This window comes from Bubalus kerabau, chromosome 18, assembly GCF_029407905.1.
Source record: "Bubalus kerabau isolate K-KA32 ecotype Philippines breed swamp buffalo chromosome 18, PCC_UOA_SB_1v2, whole genome shotgun sequence".
In the NCBI taxonomy this organism is placed as follows: domain Eukaryota; kingdom Metazoa; phylum Chordata; class Mammalia; order Artiodactyla; family Bovidae; genus Bubalus; species Bubalus kerabau.
The window spans coordinates 3412803-3436514 of record NC_073641.1 but is presented as its reverse complement, the minus strand read 5'-3'; the positions used below and the strand labels follow the sequence as shown (position 1 = coordinate 3436514).

Sequence of the window (23712 nt, the reverse complement as noted above, 5' to 3'; positions counted from 1 at the left end):
GCACAGCACCTTTATTTTTTTATTATTATTTTTTTAAATTTTATTTTATTTTTAAACTTTACATAATTGTATTAGTTTTGCCAAATATCAAAATGAATCCGCCCCAGGTATACATGTGTTCCCCATCAAGGCCGAAGCTGACGGTGTCCTAGTGGGGTCAGAGGAGCAGGACATGGATGACTTTTTTCCAAGAGAACTAGAAACCAAGTGAGACTTCAGAGGCTGACAAATTCAGCCTGGCTGTTTTCTAACTCACATCAATTAAAGCAAGTGGAAAGAAAGGAGACAGTGCCTATTAAAGGGAACATTTGTGGTGCCTCCACAGCCTTCTGGAGTTGGTTGGCAATAAGCATTAGCATTCCCCATTTGCAGAACATTTGCCACAGAACACAGACTGTAGCCCCCATGTGTAATTGGCCATTAAATTAAAGGCCTATAAACCTAAAAACAAAACACACACACAAAGAAGAAGTCCAAAGGTCCAGAAATTAGCAGAATATTATGGTGACTACATCACCTGTCTCAAAATTCAGCAGTAATATAAGAATGCTGAACTCAGGAGGAAGCAAAGCTTAGCAAACACATTCTGTCAAGGCTCATTCAAACACAAACATTATGGTGGGGGGCAAGATGGCCACTAACAAATGCAGTTCCCATAAACCTAGGGATTAGGACAATCTCCAAAAATGGACTCAAACAGTCAGCCCAGCAGGCACTCTTCAACAATCCCAAACTGCTGAAGCAATCAGAAAGGAGGAGGACCAGGCACCTAAGAATTGGTGGCAGGAAGGAATTAGATTTCCATCCATGTGTTTTTATTGCACCAGACTAACTTCTGGAGACAAATCGAAAGGTACAGTTTGCTTCCACAGCAAAAATAGGATTCCTTTAAGCATTTCCTTTACAATGTTTTCCCCCATTGCTCCTCAGGGGCCTTCTGAGACCATCCAGTTTAAGATTCCCTCCTTCCAATATTCTCATTCATGAGACAGGCTCTTTTCTTCAGAATAGCACATATCATAATTTACAGTGGTATACTTATTGATTTCCCCACAAGGTGCCTTTAGTCTTCCCACTAGACTATAAGCTCCAAAAGGGTAGCAAACATACTGGCCAAATTCTAGTAATTTCACTATCTAGCCATAGGAAATGCCCAATAAATATTTAAGAAATAAATCAAGTAGGAAGGAGTGAATGAGAGAACAAATTGATGGTCTCTGTTTCTGCTCTTTTACTATTAACTCTGGCAATAGGAGCAGTAATAGTGGTCCCTCTGTAGTGGAGATCTCCCCTGGTGTGTTTGGAATCCATGTTTGACTCATGCCTCCTATGCAAAGAATCTGTCCCCACTCACAACTCCTGCCAGCCCCATCCCATAGCCAGCGCATACTGGGACAGGCAGAGGCAGCATCTTGATCAGAGTGGGGCTCATTCTTAGCTTGGCAGTGACCTCTGACTTGGGGTGGCCTTTATGAAAAAGGTCAATCGATCCAACCAGACCTTCTCTCTCAAGACCGAACAAATAAACACAGAGAGGAGATTCAGAAGGTACCAGGACATGCTAGGTTGAGGTGGGCGGCCTGCTGGGGCCATCAGGCTGGGGCCATCTAGTGGTCTCAGAATATCAAAGTCAGGAAGGTGAGGAGAGAACAGAAAACTGAGCTCATAGGTTTAGAGTAGCTGGGAAGCCATAAGAAGACAGGCAGAATTTCCCAGGACTCCCCAGTCCAGCTCCTTCTGGAGGACTGCTGCTTATGTTTCCTGGGTTTGTTTGATTTCCCTTGATACTTAAAACACACTACTTTCCTCACACACACATACACACCGCACACCTATTAACTGAACACGTTTGAGTGAATTTTGTTCCTTCTAGTGAGAGTGTGTGCTGCAGGGACACAAGCACCCATTGCCCACTAGGCATCTGTCTGTTTCACTCTGGACCACCCCTGTCCAGGGAACAGCATCACCTGCATCCTAGCCCAGAGAGATCTTTCGAACTCATCTGTATTTCCCAATCAAGATGCAAAAGAGATCCCATCTCAAATCTGGAAGATCCTGCCGTGGTTTGAGTTACACCACTCCCCACCAAACCAATGATACTTTAGACTCTTAATCCCCAGCACCTCAGAATGAAACTTTACTCAGAGACACTCTTTTCAGAGGTAATACAGTTAAAATAGGTCATTAGGGTGGGCCCTCATCCTAACGGGACTTCTCTGGTGGCTCAGATGGTAAAGAATCTGCCTGCAGTGTGGGAGACCTGGGTTCGATCCATGGGTTGAGAAGATCCCCTGGAAAAGGAAATGGCAACCCACTCCAATATTCTTGCCTGGAGAATTCCATGGACAGAGGAGCCTGGCGGTCTATAGTCCATGGAGTTGCAAAGAGCTGGACACGACTGAGTGACTAACACTCACCCTAACCTAACTGGTGTTCTGATTAAAAGGGAAACGTTGGAAGGAGACACGCACACACAGGAAGAATGCCATATAGAGACAGACGCAGAGCCTGAGGTAAAAGGCATGGGGCACCAAAGACTGTTAGCGAACCACCTGAAGCTAGGCGAGAGACCTGGAACAGACTGTCCCTCATAGCTCTTTGAAGGAGCCAAGCAGTACTGCCCACCACCACATGTAGATAGGTATGCAACCGTAACTAGAGATGACCTGTGCAGAGAGGAGGCTTCTGAGCATAACTGAAGTACCCACACAGATCCACCCAGCAGGCCCAGCTTCAGGGTAAGCAAACCTTTTCTGCATTCACATTCCGAGAGCCCCCGCCCTGAAGCCTTCTTTTACGGCCCTAAACAGCACATTGCAGACCACAGGCCAACTGTAAGGAGCCACCTGCTGCCCTCACTAGAGCTCCAAATCCGTATGTTGAAGTCCCATATTTGGATCAGGTCTGTACAGATGCGATTAGGAAGCTGTTAGCATGGGGCCCTAATCCAACATGACTGGCATCCTTTGAAGAAGAAGACGGCTCACGCACGTGGTGAGCATGCACAGAGAGAGGACCGTGTGAGGACAAAGCAATGAGAGAGCAGTTGGCTGCCGGCCTAGGAGGCCTCAGGAGAAGCCAACCTCTCAGCACCTTGGACTTGGAATTCCAGCCTCCAGAACTGTGAGAAAATAATTTCTGTTGTTTAAGCCGCCCAGTCAGTACCTTTTTGTTATGGCTGCCTGAGAAAATGAATCTATCATCCCTAATACCCTCATTTCCCTCCTTGTTTAGGTACACTGGATTTTTAGCTGGGTGCATGACTGCTTACATTGAAGACTGCATTTCCAGGTTCCCTTGTGGCTAGGTTCAGTCATGTGATTAGGTTTTAGCCAATAGGATACAAGAGGAAGTGTCAAGTGGGCCTTCCAGCAAGTGGCCTTAATGCAAAGGGTCATGCCTTTCATGTTCCCTTCGGTCCTCTTGCTGCCTGGAAGATGGACCTGAGCTCAAGAAGCCAGTTTGGTGCAAAAGGCAGAAGCCTTGCCAAGGAAGCAGGGCAGGAAACAGGATGAGCTACTCTACCACTTCTTCAGGGACTATTTCTGGGCTTTCTATATGAGAGAGAAATAACCTTTTATTTTGGAGAGTTTCTGTCATCCATAGGAGTTTGCTACTCTTTTTCAGCTCCTCCTTTTCTGTCCCCTGTCCTCTCTTCCAAAGATAAAGCTGTCATCAATGACAAAAGTCTCAGGCAGAGAGGATTAAGACAGTACAGGCCTAACAGAAATGTTAATTATATGTGGAACTCATGCAGGATTAACCAGTCAGACAGTCAGTAGACAGGAAAATTGTCACCCACTGCTGTTCCATTCTGTGTCCAACCCCTGCCCCCCTCCAAGTGGTTAAATTATCTTCCTACAGGTGGCACACCTGCTCAGAACCTCCAATGCTCACACAAAGAAGCCCAGACTTATGAGCTTGGTACTCAAAGGCCTTCACAATCAGGCTGCAATCTACCTCTCCAACTTTTTGTTTTTTCACTACAATCATTCACTAAAATCAAAGAGGACTATTTATTGTTTGACCTAAATGCCAACACCTTCCAACCTCCTGCCTTTGTCTATACCATTTCTCCTTCCAGTTTCCCTCCTAATGTTGTACAGAGGGCCTGGTGTCTGAAGACAACTGAATCTAATGCCCAGCCCAAGTACTTCCAAGTTATGTGAATTCTGGAAGTCTTTGTCTATAAAATGAGAATAATAATCCACTGTCTCACATAGGTGTTTGGAAGCCAGACAAAGATATTGCATGAGAATGGGTCTTCTACTGTACTTACTGTTATAAGGCATGACTGTCCTGAACCTGGTGTAAGGGTGCATTACCCTGTGTCTCTCTTGGCTGAGCAACTATTAGCCCCTTGACCTCAGCTGCTAACTTTCATTGCCCAGTGTCATTACTAAGTGATTTTTCAGGTACTACCTCTATTCAATCCTCACAATAGTCTCAAGAGATCCATATTATGCCTACTATAGATGAGTAAACAGGGCCAGATTTGAACTCACAGCGCAAGCTTCTAATCTTACACAAAACTCCCCAAGGGCAGAGGCTATGTCTTTTCTTATGTTATAGCTACACTATCTCATCTGTGGCAAGTCTACCCAAGTGTCCTCTCTGGAACTCTAACAGATCACCCTTTAAAGCTCCATCAAGGAAGTACAAAGAACCTGGCCAGGGATCTACATGAGGCTCACTCTGGGTGCCCACCACACAGTGAGCTGAGAAAGCAGCCAAGAGGTTCTGGTATGAAGCTGCCTCCAGAAAAACCAGCTCCCCAAACAGACAGACACCAGCAGCCCTTGTCAGCTGGGCCAGAGGAAAGGGAAACCAAATGGGAAAGCAAAGCTCAGGAGCTCCTGTGTTGGACCGGCTGAGACTCCAGAGATGTTCTGACGACTCCCTAATCCTTACGTGGCTCTAGCTCTTCATCTTCCTTCAAGCCCCACACTCATTATCTCAGATGCTCTTCATAAAAGAATGCCTTGAAATAGAAATGTATTAATATCTAGACTTACAGTGAGGAAACTATAGCACAGACCTGTCTGCAAAAATGATGCTGTCAGAAGCAGAACTCGGACTCCTTACTCTCGGGCCCCTGTTCTTTCTGCAGGGTGACTCCAGTCCCCTGTCTCCTCATAACCCAAAGCCATAAAGCCTTGCTTTTTCATTCCATCTACCTGGAGTCTGCAGAGGAGGGCTGGAGAGTACCTTTCTTGCCTCTGCCATTCAACGGCAGAGATAAAAAGATCCTCTGATAAACAGATGCCTACCAAGTGCTCACTGGCCCTCTTAAAGGTCATATGTGCTCTGACCCCCACCCCAAATAGAATTTTCATAGGTAGGTGTGAACAACGTCAGATATTCCATCAGAAGAAGCCTCTGGCCCTAGAGCCTAACAGAGTTTCTAGTCTCTGAGCACACAGGTGAGGTTTCCTCTGCTAGGGAGGGTGAGACCCTACTCCATCCTGTAGGCCCCTCCCAGCCTGTGATCTCATGTACTGAATTGGGCTCCCATGCAGAGAATAAAGTCTAAAAACAAGCACTGATAAAATTTAATGAGGATCTGTACAACTCATTCTAGGCACTTTATGTGGGTTAATTCATCTAGTCCTTCGACAACCCTGAGCAGCAGGTGCTGTTATTGCTCCCATTACACAGACAAGGAAACTGAAGCCTGGAGAGAGTACATAAGTTGTCTAGCTCAGAAGGCTGGGAAGCATTGGAAGCTGGAGTCCAAGAGCAGGAACCAGAGTCCATTCTCTTCACCCTGCAGCACAGTGCCCACCCGGCAGGAGCGCACTGCAGCCCTTCAGCCAGAGGGTGGGACTCTTCCACCACCCTCAGGCTCCCTAATTAAGTGCCCTGGTTCCCCTGGACCGCCAGTACCTGCCCCTTGTGTACCACCCAGGCACCTTCGCTCTTCTGTCCACCAGTCTCCCTCTACACTGGCTTCAGCACATATCTCATGTCCCTCCTCTGAACAGAAGCCCTCTATGGCTCCCCACTGCCTAAATGGAAAAAGTCTCAACTTCTTAGCATAGCATTCAGAGCCTTCCAAAATACGGCTGCAGCTTAACTTTGTGCACCCTTCCCTTCAATGCACCCTCCCCTCAAGGTGAAAGGAGCTACCACTTTTTTCCTCTGGATATGCTCTTGTTTTCCTGGATATTCCCTTCATGTCCAGCTTTCATCTCCTAGATTGCATTGGTCCCTCCACCTGTAAGGGTCTGCTCCATTTATCGGTCCCCATCTTCCCCTGAGAAGGGATTCAGCCTGATAACCCGAGCAAGAAGGGCCAGAGTTACAGAAGCTTTAAAGTTGAAAAGTTAGTGAATCTAGTTCAACGTAGGTGGAGAAATTGAGCCCCCTTCAGGGCATGGATTAGTATTTGTTCTCTGGCTGGGGACCATTCACCTTTAAACAGTCCACAGCGCCTGGAGCCTAGTAAATGAATGACTAACTGGTGAGCCCTCCAGGACAGTGCTTCTCCAGCAGAGGCCCTGGGATTCCCAGCATCTAATCATTCTCGGCCTTGGGTCCTCCAACATCTGACCTGTTCAGTTCTCATCTCTGAGGGCGGTATCTGGTGTCTGCCTATGTAGCAAGCCACAGAGAGGTTTTTAAATTCACACTTATCTGAAAACCACTTTGAATCTATGGGGATTGCACCACGGGTGCCATTTAGTAGAAAGAGTCCTAGTACCTGAAGCTTCCCTTCCCCCAGTCACCACTTCCGCCCCTGAGCTTGAGGCAGAGGCCTCTGGGAGCTTAGATGGCTGAAGCTGATGAGGCGGCTTCTTGGATGTCCCCGTATAACCTGGTGCGAGACTTTCTCCCCCAGAGACTGTCTGGGGCTGAGTGGAGGGTCTTGCCCTCCAGCCCTACACCCCAAGGATGCTCTGCCAAACAAAGGGGTCATCTGACCCAGGAGGAACAGGCAGGGGAAGCAGGCAGATGGGTGTCGCTTAGGGCAAGGGTGGCGGGAGGGATGTGGGGTCAGGCAAGGCCCAGCCAAGAGAGAGAACGATGCTCGATGCTCCCTCTAAGAGGCCAAGTCTCCAGAAAGGGTGAGGGAATCCCTGTAATGCTAGGAGCCTGACACAGAGGCAGGTGGCTCTGAGCTCTGCTGGAACCCATCTAGGAAATGCATAGGCACTTGGAGAAAGAGGGCAGCCCTGTGGCGGTGGGCAGCCAGGAGATGGAGTGGGCTGGGTGTGGCCTGCTGGGTCAGGTGCCCACCTTCCTTTCCCCCTGCCTCCCTTTTCCTATCCTGCTGGCCACACATCAGCAGAGGGAGCCCTCCGAGCTTGAGTGAGCGCTCGTGGCCTGTGTCCACACCGCTGGCTCCCCAGCACCTTCCTGGGCGGCTCTCTGGCCACCTGCCCTTCTCCTGCCGAGATCCCGAGGCCCAATCTTACCCACTCCATGTCGCTCCTTGTCAGTTTTGCGCCAGGGGGCCATGGCTCGGCCGGGACCTGCAGGCACCTCCTGTCGTCCTCTGGGGAAGCAGCCAGGGGTGGCTGGGCGCGCTGCTGGGCCCCACTTCCTTCCTCTTTTCAAACTCCCTCTCGGCCCGCCCTCCCCTCCTCAGGGCGCCAGCTCCTCCTCCCCCATCCCTTTGGGCAGGGGCACAGTAGAAGCTTAGTGGCTAGAAGTCCAGAAGTCCTCCACAAAGCCTAGGGGCCACACCCCACTTGCCTCCTCCCCAGGCAATCGAGCAGTGGCCGAGCAGGTACCTGGGGTCACTCAGGCCATCACCACAAGCACAGGAAGTTCCCCGTAACTGAGCCTAGTGATTAAACCCAGCTCCCTCCCACTTTCCCAGGTGGCTCCAGTGGTAAACAACCTGAGTGCAATTGTGTGGTAGTTTGAGCATTCTTTGGCATTGCCTTTATTTGGGATTGGAATGAAAACTGACCTTTCCCAGTCCTGTGGCCACTGCTGAGTTTTCCAAACTTGCTGGCATATTGAATGCAGCACTTTCACAGCATCATCTTTTAGGATCTGAAATAGCTCAACTGGAATTCCATCACCTCCACTAGCTTTGCTCGTAGTGATGCTTCTTAAGGCCCACTTGACTTCACATTCCAGCATGTCTGGCTCTAGGTGAGTGATCATACCATTGTGGTTTTCTGGGTCATGAAGATATTTTTTTGTATAGTTCTTCTGTGTATTCTTGCCACCTCTTCTTAATATCTTCTACTTCTGTTAGGTCCATACCATTTCTGTCCTTTATTGTGCCCATCTTTGCATGAATGTTCCTTTGGTACCTATAATTTTCTTGAAGAGACCTCTAGCCTTCCCCATTCTTTTGTTTTCCTCCATTTCTTTGCATTGATCGCTGAAGAAGGCTTTCTTATCTCGTCTTGCTATTCTTTGGAACTCTGCATTCAAATGGGTATATATCTTTCCTTTTCTCCTTTGCCTTTCACTTCTCTTCTATTCACAGCTATCTGTAAGGCTTCCTCAGACAACCATTTTGCCTTTTTGCATTTCTTTTTCTTGAGGATGGTCTTGATCCCTGTCTCCTGTACAAGGTCATGAACCTCCATCCATAGTTCTTCAGGCACTCTGTCTATCAGATCTAATCCCTTGAATCTATTTGTCACTTCCTTTATCCTTTTGGTGCCATGACCCATTAGGAGATCTGATAAAAGCTCAGGAAACTCACCTCTGAAAATATACAAGCACAGAACTTATCAACAATGCCAGGAGGTCCAGGGTGTTCTAACAGCCAGCAACAGTGGGCCCTGGGAAGTGAGTCCTAGACTTAGACTAATGGAGACACTTCTCAGAAATACTAGAATAGATTCTATCAAGAAGCAAAAATCTCTCTTTGATCCACAGTGATAAGACTGAATTAAAGTCTTCCTGAATTTCCTTTCTTTATTCATAACTCTCAGTACCCCTTTCTGCCTTGCACTAGAGAGTCAATAAGACAGATTAGGCAATATCACAGCTGACAGACAGCTATGGCAAACTATTAATTTCATTTTATCTAAAGTTATTTCCTTTTCAGTTTTCTAGCAGCACAAATTGGGTAGTATTTTTTATAGAGAGCAGTGAGTCAGTCAGGATTCCACCAGGGAAACAGAATCAGTAGGATGTATATGTGTCTTGATTGAATGATTGATTGCAAGGAATTGGCTTGTGTGAGTGTGGAGCTGGCGAGGTAAGCCTGAAATTCAGAGGACCGACCTCCAAGAAGTGCCAGCTGAAACTCTTAGGTAGGAGCTGTAGTTGCTATCCAGGGAGAATTTCTTCTTCATTCAAGGAAAGTGTAGTCAAGGACTTTGAACTGATTCATTCCCGCCTACTCAGATTGTTGAGGATAATCTTCTTCACTTAAAATCAACTGGTTGTAGATGTTAATTACATCCACAAAATACTTCCACAACACCTGGATTGATGTTTGGTTGAATGATTAGGGTCTATAGTTTCATCAAGTTGATTCATAAAACTAGCCATAATAGTAGTATTACAAATTGGACTCAACATCAGAAATTGGCAAACTTTTGGTATAAAAAATCAGATAGTAAATATTGCAGTCATTTCAGGCCAAGATGCAAAATCAAGGATATTATGTAGAGACTTCCCCAACAAGAGAGAAAAAATCTTCCACAATTTAAAAATGCAAAATCTGACATTAGTAATTGAGTCCATTCTTTTGTGACACAGGTCTAGTAATGAGAAAAATAAATTTGTGGGTTAGATCACATTTCACTCCATTAGAGTTCAAAGCTAGTGATGGACTGCAACTCTTCATCTGCTAATGGTGATCTATAATGATATTTTACATTTCATCATTGAAAATGCTTCCCACAGGTGGTATGTAGTAAAGAATTAATTTTGCCCCAAATGTGGTCTGATATTTGTCCTCAGGTACTGGGAAGTGATCTCTTGAAATGTCATGGTTAGCCAGGGGAACTGGGGTTACATGGGGCAATTTAAAAATATGACTTAGGGTCTAAATTGACCATTTCAGGAAGACCAACAATGTGATATGTAAGCGGGGCTTTGGGCCACATGGTGTCAGTTGCTCTGCAGGCTGAGATCAACCACAGGGGCAATCATGGGGAAAAGTCTTACCTACATGGTAGAGCCCCAAGAAAATCTCTGGACACCAAGGTTTGGATGAGCTTTGCTCATTGGCAATATTCTACACATATTGTCACACGTTGATGCAGTGAAAGTAAAGCATCCTGACTCCATGTGGAAGGGCAACAAAAATGTCTGATACTTCCCTGGACTCTGCTCTATGTATATCTCGCCTTGGCTGAATTAACTCTTCATCCTTTACCAACAACAAATGGTAACTGAACGTAACAATTTCAGGGAGTTCTGCAAGTCCTGTTAGTGAATTATTGACCCTGAAGGTAGTTTTGGGAACTCTTCCAAACTTGCAATTGGTGTCAGAAGTGAGGATGGTCTTGTATGAATTGGGTGGTCTGGTATGAATATAGCTGGCTAACTCTCGAAGTTGGCTGAAACTCTCAAAGCAAAGTACTGCCAAACACTGATATCAATCCCTGTACATAATCTTTTATTAAGCATTTTTATTGCTCAGAAGGCATTTATAAAATTCTATTAAATATTCTCTTGATGTCTGCCTTTTAGCACACCATTTATCATATTGCTAGATATGGAACTGCTGAATGGAAACCCTTCAATTGCACAGTTAAATGAATTTGAGATTTAAAAATTACTTTTACACTTGTATTAAGGTCTGAAAACATTGCTAGAACTGTACTTTGAGACTGGAAAATATGTTCATTAAAATTTTTGAAGGAATGGTGATCTCACTTTCTGTTTTTGACATCACAGCAAGTTTTATATACTGCTTCACGTTTCTTGTGATTTAAATATTGTCATCAAAATGATTTTATCACAAGGTGATGCATATAATCATTGTTTTGCTCTGTCATTTTGGTTGAATCCATTAAGAAACATTATGAAGTCTGCAGCAAAAGCTAATTTTGCAAGTCATCCAATGTTCAGTAATAGTGGTAGAGGGCTGTTCTTAAGAAAAATTTCAATCGCCATCCTGAGCTCAAAAACTCACAGACTTATTACTGTTAAGCCATCAAACTGCTATGTAGGTTATAGGACAAGTAAGAATGTTCATCTTCTATTTTTGACAAAAGTTCACAAAACAGACAATAATTAACTCCAGAAGTGATAATGATCACGTTTGTCACAATTTGTTCAATAATGCACAATATTCAAATATTTTCCACCAAGTACCTTCTGATGAATATTATAATCAATTAGTAAAGGTTTTAAACACTTCATGTTTTCATAAGCTTCGTAAATTTGTCCAAAAAGCCTTTTCCTATTCATTAACAGCTATAAATACATCTTCAGTTCAGTTCAGTCGCTCAGTCATGTGCGACTCTTCTCGACCCCATGCATCGCAGCACGCCAGGCCTCCCTGTCCATCACCAACTCCTGGAGTTCACTCAGACTCACATCCATCGAGTCAGTAATGCCATCCAGCCATCTCATCCTCTGTCGTCCCCTTCTCTTCCTGCCCCCAATCCCTCCCAGCATCAGAGTCTTTCCCAACTCTTCGCATGAGGTGGCCAAAGTACTGGAGTTTCAGCTTTAGCATCATTCCTTCCAAAGAAATCCCAGGGCTGATCTCCTTCAGAATGGACTGGATGGATCTCCTTGCAGTCCAAGGGACTCGCAAGAGTCTTCTCCAACACCACAGTTCAAAAGCATCAATTCTTCGGGGCTCAGCCTTCTTCACAGTTCAACTCTCACATCCATACATGACCACAGGAAAAACCATAGCCTTGACTAGACAGACCTTTGTTGGCAAAGTAATGTCTCTGCTTTTGAATATGCTATCTAGGTTTGGAACACATCTTAGCAGATTCTATTTCAGGCGGCATTTAGTGTTTCCTCCTTTTTATTGAAAATATTTTTGACCACAATTTTTCCACACAGATTATTCATAGAAGCTTACTCTTCATTCACTTCAACCTCAACATGAGGACTTGACAAATAAACAAGTGTGAAGTATTGGTCAACTTATCAAGAGCCAAGGAAAACTGTTAGAGATCATTTGCCATGGTTTGAAACTGATTATTGATATTGCTCCCAAAGTTATCAACTCTTCAAACAGCTGTCACCAAAAGGCTAATAGCCTTAAACTATTTATTTTCTCTAGACACATTACATCTGTTACCACAACCAAAACTAATTTAATCAACTCACCATCAATAAATGTCTTTCCTTGTGTGGTTAATAAATGAGTCACCTGGACACTTACATTGGTTACAGTCTCATTTTCATTCTTCATTTTGAATGGAGAAATTGTGCTATTATGAGATATTCTGGTTTAAATTTTCTAATTTTTCTGGCTACTCCTTTTTTGCAGCTGGGAATGTTGTGATGAGGGCTTACTCTGTTATGCCATATTCTTTTAGCACAGTTGTAGTGTCACTATACAGCAAAGACAATGCCTTCCTGTCCAATTCTTTAACAAAATAATCCACAATCCACTGTGACTTAAAAGCATGATATTTGGATCCCACTCTTCTCTTCTTTTTTTGGTTCAGTTTGGTTGGTTTTGACATGACGGTTACTGTGCTGGTAAATAAAATACAACAGTGGTTTCTGTAAAGTGATACGCTTGGCACTTGAAACAGTGGCATGATAACCACATCCCTGAGGTCAGCAGGTTGCTGAACAGCACTGCAAGGCAATGAGAGCACCATCCATAGACAAGCTTTGTTGCAAGGCCACAACTCTGACATTGTAGTGTGAAAGCCTCTACATATGTGTGTAAATGAATGAGCATGGCTATATTCCAGTAAAACTTTATTCATTTTTGGACAATAGAATTTGCATTTCATATAATTTTCACATGTCATGAAATGTTTTTCTTCTTTTGAATTCTTTTCAATCTTTTAAAAATGTAAAACTATTCTTAGTTCATAGTTCATACAAAAACAGGTGGTGAATCAAATTTGGTCAATGAACCAAATTTTTTGTCTGTCATCCCTTGGAGGAATCTAAAAGATACTTGCTTTTTCATCTTAGATTTCTGATATACATGCAGACAAGTTCATAACAACAGTGTGATAAGGTACTTGATGGGGGAACAAAGGTAGGTGGTAATTCCAGAAGGTAAATAAGGTTGAGATTTGAGGAATATTAAAAATTTCTCCTCCATTTAGTTTGTGACATGGGAATCTAGATTTTTAAAATAATGTTAAAATAACAAAAATCTTCAACATATTAAAAGAGTTGAAAATCTGCTTGTAGTTGAAGATCACTGGAAGGACTGATGTTGAAGCTGAAACTCCAGTACTTCGGCCACCTGATGCGAAGAGCTGACTCATTTGAAAAGACCCTGATGCTGGGAAAGATTGAGGGCAGGAGGAGAAGGGGACGACAGAGGATGAGATGGTTGGATGGCATCATCTACTCGATGGACGTGAGTCTGGGTGAACTCTGGGAGTTGGTGAAGGACAGGGAGGCCTGGCGTGCTGTGGTTCATGGGGTCACAAAGAGTCAGACACGACTGAGCGACTGAACCAAACTGAACTGAAGGAGATGAAATTTAGAAGGTTATTCTGAATGAAGGTTAATTAACTTCTTAATGGGATGGTTTCCAATAGAGAAATCTTAAAGCTTCATACTGACTAGGATATGGCTTTTATATTTATCTGAAACATAGAGTTTTTATTATAATGATTTTATGGCACTGTGGAAAATTTTTGGCAAGAGAGATTGATGGTCAAATATAAAGATCTAACTAAAACCACTTAAAGAATTTACAATTATCTTGGTCACACAATTGTATTAAATACCATCTGCTGCTGCTGCTGCTAAGTGGCGTCAGTCGTGTCCGACTCTGTGCGACACCAGAGACAGCAGCCCACCAGGCTCCTCCGTCCCTGGGATTCTCCAGGCAAGAACACTGGAGTGGGTTGCCATTTCCTTCTCCAAGGCATGAAAGTGAAAAGTGAAAGTGAAGTCGCTCAGTCGTGTCGGACTCTTCACGACCCCATGGACTGTAGCCTACCAGGCCCCTCCGTCCATGGGGTTTTACAGGCCAGAGTACCTGAGTGGGGTGCCATCTGCTACATACCTGTAAATTAGGTGGTGCACTATTGATGACTATAGTATTGCACAGACTCTGAGAGATGATTGTGGAAAGAATGATTTCTCCTGGCAAGACCCCACCTGAGGGTCAGACTCATGTGTCCAACTGCCTCCAGGACCTCTCTTTCCCGCCCGACATTAATGTCTTCAGTTCTGAAACTAAACTCATCACCATAGCCACACCACAGACCTATCACTCCTCTGATTGTTTCTATTAATAATTTATGTAACAGGTGACATGAGTAACTCCAACTGAAATGTGCTCCAACTGAAATGCTAGAATTCCTACCCTATCACTTACATAGCTGCTTAGTTTGGAGAAGTTACTTAACCTTTCTCAGCCTCAGTTTCCTGAAGAAAAAAGTTTCTAACATTTATTGAACACTTACTGAATGCCAATCCTTGATTTAATACTTTACACGCATTATCTCATTTAACCCTCAAAGTAGCCCTATGAAGGGCATGCATTCTAAATTACTTCAATTGTGTCTGACTCTTTGCAACCCTATGGACTGTAGCCCACCAGGCTCCTCTGTCTATGGGATTCTCCAGGCAAGAATACCAGAGTGGGGCGCCATGCCCTCCTCCAGGGGATCTTCTCAACCCAGGGATCAAACTCGCATCTCTTCCATCTCCTGCATTGGCAGGCACATTCTTTACCACTAGCACCACCTGAGAAGCCTGAGGTAGGTACCATTATGATCCCCATTTTTGCTAAGAAGTAAACAGAGGCCAGGAGTCTTTATTTATAGCTGTCAACCATTAACTGCCTACAAATGGTATCCTCACCCTCTACTTCACCCTCTCTTTCCCTGCAGATGATTGTCTCAAAATGATCATCTCTTGGATATGCCCCTTCCTCTACACCGCTACCTTGCCAAGGTTGTCCTCATTTGAAGCTTGCGTGTGAGTTCTCTGCCTCCGGTTTTGCCTCCTTCCAATGTCTTCATCATGTTCCTTCTAGGATGCTTTAAATCCCCAACGATTGTGTCCACCTCAAACTCACAAAATAAGCTAGAAAATATAAACAAATCAGGTTTTAGGTAACTTGGGAGATTTTACTACCTTTGTGAAATCAAGATATTGCACATTAAAGTGCCATGCAAAGCCTCAAGTGCAGACCAAAGAAATCCATCCAGACTCAGACCCACGTTCAGGAAGATCACAGAAACCTCTTTCCCTAAGGCACAGCAGAAGGAGAACACTGTGCTGTTCAGCTTTCTCAGAATCATAGATTCAGGACTGAGATTTTGTTACAGTTCACTAGTATGGCTGTGTGTGTGTGTGTGTTCTCAGTTTCTTCAGTCCTGTTGACTCTTTTTGACCCCATGGACTCTAGTGTGTCAGGCTCCTCTGTCCATGGGACTTCTCCGGGCAAGAATACTGGAGTGGGTTGCCATGTACTCCTCCAGGAGATCTTCCTGACCCAGGGATCAAACCCATATCTTCTGCATCTCCTGCATTTCATGTGGATTCTTCATCACTGAGCCACTGGGTAGGGCTGTAATGATTATTAAATATTGAAATATGAGTTGCTCAGGGCTTCTCCAGTGGCTCAGCAGTAAAGAATCAGCCTGCAGTGCAGGAGCCACAGGAGACACGGGGTCAGTCCCTCAGTTGGGAAGAGACCTTGGAGGAGGGCATGGCAACCCACTCAGTGTTCTTACCTGGAGAATTCCATGGACACAGAAGCCTGGTGGGCTATGGTCCATAGGGTTGCAAAGAGTACAACAGGACTGAAGTGACTTGGCAAGCAAAAAGTCACTGCCTCCAGTGCCTGAAGTGCCCTCCTCCCATCCCTGCCTTGAAAAGTTTTCACTGGGCACCACTGGGGTCACTATGATGGTGCCTTCCAGCTTGTCCTCTATAGTTTAAGAGGATTGGCCCCCTTCCCTGGGTGCCTCTCCTCCTCCCTCTGACTCTAAGCCACAGGGAGGAGGAGAAGTGGATGACAGAGGATGAGATGGTTGGATGGCATCACCGACTCGATGGGCATCAGTTTGAACAAGCTCCAGGAGTTGATGATGGACAGGGAAGCCTGGTGTGCTGCAGTCCATGGGATCACAGAGTTGGACATGACTGACCAGCTGAACTGACTAAGAGAGATGTCCGGAGATGGAACTGTCAAGTCAGCAGGTGTCAGAGCCTCCCGGTCCACCCTCCACTGGCGCCCCCTATGTGAAGTCCTTTGGGAACTGCAGCCTCCACAGTATAATATTTTCTATCATTTATCTCTTCTTGTTTTACTCAGAGAGTCATGGAGAAGGCAATGGCACCCCACTCCAGTACTCTTGCCTGGAAAATCCCATGGACGGAGGAGCCTGGTAGGCTGCAGTCCATGGGGTCGCTATGAGTCAGGCACGATTGAGCGACTTCACTTTCACTTTTCACTTTCGTGCACTGGAGAAGGAAATGGTAACCCACTCCAGTGTTCTTGCCTGGAGAATCCCAGGGATGGGGGAGCCTAGTGGGCTGCCATCTCTGGGGTCGCACAGAGTTGGACAGGACTGAAGCGACTTAGCAGCAGCAGCAGCAGCAGCATGGCAAATAGCTTCTATGAGTATGTTATAAGCAATTCAAGCAGTTTGGAGCTAAAACATGTACTTTCATTTTAGTAACAGGAGGAAACTTTAGGTCCTTATCAAGGCCAGAAAGGCTCCAGGGAAGAAGACATGAGTGCGCAGAAGTAATCAGCTACACTAAAGGGAGCAGCAACAAAGACCATCTGTAAATAAAGAGGTGTTTAAATAATTTTGCCTTAAGGTAACAGTCAAATCTCTAGAAGTGAAGACAGGAATGGGAGTTGGATGAGGAAGAATCAAAAGATTTTCTGCTTAAAAGAATTCACTCTCTTCCATTAAATATGAATACCCTCAACCCTTACTGCTAATTAACATTACCCGGGGCTGCCAGGGGGACCCGTCTAAACTGCAGGACTGAGAAGTCAAGGCACTAGTTAACATCCCTCCGTGCATCCTCCACACCCTTTAGGACACTAGTTAACTCCTAAGAGCACTGCACAAAGCCCTCCTGGTCAGATTCTAGCTCTCTGCGACACCATCACTTCCTGCCTCCTGCACTGCCCCTTCTTGCAGCCACACTTCCCTGTACTGCAGACACACACACACACTCTCTACCACAAGACGCGGTATGACAGAGGGGCAGTCTTGCCACGTGGTGCTGTTTGAAGTCTCCCGAAAGTGCCACAAGTTCTCACATTTAGCTGTGCTCTCAGTGTTCAGCAGCACCACCCCTCTTCCTTTCTAGACTACACTGTTTCAGAGAGGCAAGGGAAGTCATCCTTGGTGACCTCCAACTTCTCATCCAAACAGACAGCCCTCTTGGGTACCTGCAGCAGCCTGTTCTCATGACCTGCTATCCAGATTCTTTAACTGCCTTTTCTGTCCCGAAACTGTCAGAATTCACACTGTGTGCACAGGGATATCAACCCTGTTCCTTGTTTGTATCTAATTAGCACTGACTGATTCCTTGTCTACATTCAACAGAAGTCCAACCCCAGAAGTCCAAAGGTCAAATTTGGATGATGACTGATTTGTTTAACAAGCACATTTTATTCTCACGGTGATTTGTTTTTTAATTGCCAACAATGAACAACTGAGACACTTCACCTAAACTTTTGGTTTTTCTCAAAACAAATACGAAGATCTGGCAATTAGGGTCTGTGTTTCCAGATAGAAATGCCCTGGAGGTGATTTTAGTGGTTATTCTTTAGTCAGAGCCTACACTCTAGTTTGCCACAGTCCCCAGCACTCCCTCTCTTCCCCAAATACTGAGGCCAAGTCTTAATTGCCATTTATCATTAGATTTATACCACTACTTTTCTTAAGGTAGGCCTTCCCTGATAGCTCAGTTGGTAAAGAATCCGCCTGCAATGCTGGAGACCCTGGTTCGATTCCTGGATTGGGAAGAACCCCTGGAAACGGGAAAGGCTAGCCACTCAAGTAATCTGGCCTGGAGAATTCTATGGACTGTATATATAGTCCATGGGATCGAAAAGAGTCGGGTGACTGGGCGACTTTCACTTTCATTTTTCTTAAGATTAAAGACCAAAAAAGAAAAACCCCAAACAAAACAAAAATACTAGAACTCATGCGTCATCAAAAGTGAGAAAACAAAAGAGACCAAGAGGGTAAACGTTTTAAGAAACATGAAAGAGGGTCTACATGTATTCAATATGTAGATCTGAAGAACTGTCCTAAATGTAGATCTGTGTCAAAAGAGTTCTTCCTAAGCTGCCATTAAAAACAAAAAAACAAACACAGTTTACATCCTTTAAGATGCCTGCCTAGTTCCTAGAGGCATTTGAGTTGTGACCTTTGATAAGTGTGTTGGAAATAGAGGTGGTTAATATTTTTCTGGTCAATGAGAAGACTTTGTATTGGGTGACAGAAAACCAACTCAGTCAGGTTGTTCTTGGAGAAAGCAAATTGCTAGAGCCAAAGGAGCCCTTGAATAATCTCAGTCTTGGACAAATCAAGATCACAAGTATATGGCTTAACAGGAGACAACAGATTCTTCATAAGCACTTGTGTTATGGTTTTTCCAGTAGTCATGTACGGATGTGAGAGTTGGACTGTAAAGGCTGAGCGCTGAAGAATTGAAGTTTTTGAACTGTGGGGTTGGAGAAGACCCTTGAGAGTTCCTTGGACAGTAGAGAGATCAAACCAGTCAAACTTAAAGTCCTGAATATTCATTGGAAGGACTGATGCTCAAGCTGAAACTCCAAAACTTTGGCCACCTGATGTGAAAAAAACTGACTCATTGGAAAAGACCTTGATGCTGGGAAAGACTGAAGGCAGGAGGAAAGGGGGATGACAGAGGGTAAGATGATTGGATGGCATCACCGACTCAATGGACATGAGTTTGAGTAAGCTCCAGGAGTTGGTGATGAACAGGGAAGCCTGGTGTGCTGCAGTCCATGGGGTTGCAAAGAGTTGGACATGACTGAGCATCTGAATTGAACTCTGGCACCAAGCCTCAGACAATTCAGTCGTGTCTCCTCCCTAAGAAGTTCTGTGCACATCTGCATACCATGCTGAGCCCTAGAGGCTGAGTGTTTACTCCACAAACATTTATTGAGATCCCTTCATGTGAAAAGCGATGTGATAAGCAGAAAGGTATACTTTGGTCAGTGACACAGGCCAGATTCTTTCTCTCATGAATTCTGTAGCCTATGAAGGATGGAAGAAAATCAACAAGTACACAATAAGGTTTAATGAGGAAAATAAAACAGAGAAATGATATAAAGAGTGTCTTGGGGGAGTAGAAAAGGTGAGAGCGAGGGAAAGGCTCACTGAAGAAGTTATATTTGAGAAAGGACGCTGGGAAAAGGATTGTTTCAGGGAGAAATGAACACAAATACAAAAGTCCTGAGGGGAGAACTAACTTTAAGCATTTGAGAAATTAAGAAAGAACCAGTGTTATGGGACTGTAGTGACTGTGTGGTAGGAGATGAGCTTGGAAATTAGGGAGGAACTGGATCATGTAGTACCTTGAAGACCATGGTAAGGAATCTGAATTTTACTCTAAATGGACAGGCCAGTAAGAGACAAGCAGGCCCTGGCACTCACGGGTTGTGGTGGTCTGTTCAGTTCAGTTCAGTTCAGTTGCTCAGTCATGTCCGACTCTTTGCAACCCCATGAATTGCAGCATGCCAGGCCTCTCTGTCCATCACCAAGTCCTGGAGTTCACCATCCATTGAGTCGGTGATGCCATCCAGCCATCTCATCCTCTGTCGTCCCCTTCTCCTCCTGCCCCTAATACCTCCCAGCATCAGAGTCTTTTCCAATGAGTCAACTCTTTGCATAGGGTGGCCAAAGTACTGGAGTTTCAGCTTTAGCATCATTCCTTCCAAAGAAATCCCAGGGCTGATCTCCTTCAGAATGGACTGGTTGGATCTCCTTGCAGTCCAAGGGACTCGCAAGAGTCTTCTCCAACACCACAGTTCAAAAGCATCAATTCTTCGGCACTCAGCTTTCTTCACAGTCCAACTTTCACATCCATACATGATCACTGGAAAAACCATAGCCTTGACTAGACGGACCTTTGTTGGTAAAGTAATCTCTCTGCTTTTCAATATGCTATCTAGGTTAGTCATAACTTTCCTTCCAAGGAGTAAGCGTCTTTTAATTTCATGGCTGCAATCACCATCTGCAGTGATTTTGGAGCCCCCCAAAATAAAGTCTGACACTGTTTCCACTGTTTCCCCACCTATTTGAACACCAGTAACTCCTCAGAACATTAACATCAGACAAGGCTAATTTGTGGCCATGATGGATAAAGACAAAAACGGGATGCAATCATGATGAAACACAGAAAAATATGGACATTGTAAAAATCATAAACATGATCAACTATCTCCCTATCATGGTTAATGTGTCTGCTGCTTTTTTCTTTTAATCAGTTTCAACTTTAGCTTCATTTTATTCTTTTAACCTTTAGATGAGATTTATTAATATATCTAATCATAGGATTAAACTTGCTTCCTTAAATACTACCCTATCATCAACATAAGCCCACATCCTATAACAAAGTCCCTTCTGACAGACTCTATGGCTCCCCATGGTCACAAGCAATAAACTCAATTTATTGTATATGTATGTTGCTGGTGGTCTTTTGATGAAAGGCACTGACAAATGTCAGTGGAGGATTTTAGGTGGGAAGTGATATATTTTTTTAAGAATACTATTCTCACTGGAAAACAAACTCTATTGGTCAAGAATAGAAGCAACAAGACCAATTCAAGGCTGTTTCAGCATCCAGGGAAAAATGATGGTACACGGGGTCAAAGTGGTAAGGCAAAGCAATCAAATTTGATATACTTCACAGGTGGTGTCAGCAGGACTTGCTTATGAAGTGGATGGGTCCATAGAGAAACATAAGTAGACAGTCAAAGACAGAGATCTAAAATAAAATTAGTGAAAACAAGATAGAAACCTATTTATTATCACATAAATTCTAAGTTGTCATTGCAGATCCATGAATTTATCAGGGATGCAAGCTCCATCCTTCCTGCTATCCCACCATCCCTCAGGTTTGCAAACATTAAGTGCATGACCCAAAATGACTTACCACCACCTCCCCATGCCAGCCTGCAGGAAGGGAGACGGGGAAGAAGAGGACATATCTGGCAAGTAGCACTCATCAGTTCTGCTCACGTTCCTTTTCTCAATATCTGGTTCCACGGCCATACCTCATTGCAAGGCAACTTGGGAAATTTTTAGCCTTTATTCTGCATGGTCATATGTCCAACTAAGGTTTCCCTGGTGGCTCAGAGGTAAAGAGTCCACCTGCCAATGCAGGAGACACAAGTTCAATCCCTGGGTCAGGGAGATCCCCTGGAGAAGGAAATGGCAACCAACTCCAGTATTCTTGCCTGGGAAATTTTGGACAGAAGAGCATAGCAGGCTACAGTCCATGGGGTCTCAAAAGAGTCAGACATGACTTAGTAACTAAACAACAACAACTAAACATGTCCAAAGAAATGGTCTCTTACTGTGGAGAGTAGGAAAACAATTGTTGAGACAGTGTAGAGGAAAGACAAAACCTGGTTGAAGTTAGTTAAGGAGAAAATATAAGATAAGAAAACAGAATGGGAAGTATAAGCAAATATTTTAAAGAGTTTTACTGGGAAGAACAAATAAATGAGGTGGTAGCTAGAGGAGACCATAGAATGAAGTTAAAAGAGGTGTGGTGACCATTACCTTCCAAATCTCCCACTGTGAAGAACAGAGTTGACTACAGGCCCAGGTTCTGTGTTCTGAAAATCTTTCTTTACAATCATAAGACTATACTCTTCCATGGGCTTCTCACAACCAGTGACCAGGAGTGGAGGGAGAACAAGATAGGCATGTCCCTCCATGACATAAGACTCCTTTGACTAGTAGCTTTAGCCTAAGGACTCCCCGCTGGGTAGGCATCGCCAACACTGTCTTAGAGTTGCAGTTCAATCCAAGACATTTCACTGTCTCTCTTTCCTTCTTTCTCTCTCACCTTCACAGGGGTCATACCTGCATCATGATCTGATGGCTCTTCTGATTTTCTTCCCATCTTCTCTCACAGGAGCTCTGTGAGGAAAGCTCCATTACAATTTTTGCATATCTAGTTCTGTTTTGGAATTAGCTTCTTGGAAGACGGAAGGGATGCAAGAAGAGATGTTGGAGCATGTTTGTAGCTTTATGGAAATGAACCCGGCATAAAGAGCCAATGTGCTCATGTTTAAGGGAGAGGAGGTCATTACAGGTAGATGAGATGGAATGGGAAGCATATTTTTAGATAGGCATGCACAGAATCAACTTTATAAATACAAGGAAAGCAGAAGACACGAGCACAGGTTCAGATTAAGGGGCAAATGCAAAAGAAGGAAACAAAGGTAGTCCTTTTTACTTTGTTTCAGCATACCACGGGAGGGAGTACTGTGTGGTGGTGACAGGCGGATTCTGTAGTCAGCCTGGCTGGATTCAAAGGCAAATTTCTGTCAGTACTAGCTATGTGATTGTTTCTGTTTCCTCATCTTGAAAATGGAGCAACTTTGCAGCAACTACTTCAGAGAGTTGAGAGAACTATATGAATTAATACTTGAGAGCAACACATGTAGAGCATTACTATTTAGCACATAAGCATGAAACAAATGTTAATTATTATTTTCTTAATAAAATGTAATGGTCATCAGCTGAGATAATTAAAGACATTAAAGGAAAAAGAAGTGAAAGTCATCTTGAAGAATTGCAAACAAGCACTCACAAGTCATAAGATTAAAGGGACAAAGTCAAGATTGAGTGGTTTTCTTCTGCCACATTCAGCCATTTGGGCACAGACTTAAATTAGACCAAAGATTCACCACTCTGGCTACAGTTAGAATCACCTGGGGAGTTTTTAAAATTTAACTCAGGGACTTCCATTTTAAAAGTTAACTCAGGTTGAGTGGCTAAGACACCACACACCCAGTGCAAGGGGTCTAGGCTCAGTTCCTAGTCAGGGAACTAGATCCCACATGCTGCAACTAAGAGTCCGTATGCCACAAGTAAAGATCCTGCATGCTAATGAAGATCAAAGACCCCGCATGCTGCAACAAAGACCCAGCAAAACCAAATAAATAAATAAATAAAAACTTAACTCAGGTCCTCTCCCCACCACCCATCCCATTCTGATTAATCTAGTCCGGGGTGGGAGTCTAGCAGACTTTTAAAGATATCCAGGTGACGCTAATGTGCAGCCAGAGCAGACAAGTACTGGAATAAGGGATGAGCTTAACAGAATGAAACTGACTGGGGTTTAACTGAAGTTTATCGTTTTTCCAGGTGAATTCAGAGGAGAGATCAAGAGAGTGATTAATTATGGATAACAGAAGTTAAGGGAAAAATTAAAGACTTTCATGATGGAGAGTGCAAAACTGGTAGAGTCTGGGGCTTGGAGTTCCCACTGGAGTTGAAGTGTTGGTACGGAAGGGACTGTGCAACTTAAACAGTTCATGATTATACATCTTTATCCCAAATGCCAAACACACTTACTGCCCTCACGTGTTCTACTACATAAACAACACCAAAATTTAATTCAAGTACACCATGAGAATTA

The 23712-nt window shown here is 44.1% G+C and overlaps 1 protein-coding gene and 2 long non-coding RNA genes across 5 annotated transcripts in view; 1 reads left to right on the top strand and 2 right to left on the bottom strand.

The window, feature by feature from the left end:
• The window catches only part of DOCK2 (dedicator of cytokinesis 2), a 452311-nt gene extending 444582 nt beyond the window's left edge, over nt 1-7729 (bottom strand). For all 3 annotated transcript variants that reach the window (XM_055555142.1, XM_055555143.1, XM_055555144.1), the window contains exon 1: nt 7419-7729. In XM_055555142.1, coding sequence (XP_055411117.1) covers nt 7419-7461 — 43 coding nt within the window. In that variant the 5' untranslated portion in view covers nt 7462-7729. The remainder of the gene's footprint in view (nt 1-7418) is intronic.
• Nucleotides 7730-7911: 182 nt separating this feature from the next.
• LOC129633256 (uncharacterized) lies at nt 7912-15228 on the top strand. The gene is made up of 4 exons (XR_008704977.1): nt 7912-8106; nt 13276-13447; nt 14637-14804; nt 14937-15228. It is a non-coding gene; the product is annotated as an uncharacterized LOC129633256 (long non-coding RNA).
• On the bottom strand, nt 12814-22757 carry LOC129633257 (uncharacterized). The gene is made up of 3 exons (XR_008704978.1): nt 22149-22757; nt 14992-15132; nt 12814-13369 (listed from the first exon to the last, which is right to left on the bottom strand). It is a non-coding gene; the product is annotated as an uncharacterized LOC129633257 (long non-coding RNA).
• Between the last annotated feature and the right edge of the window lie 955 nt (nt 22758-23712).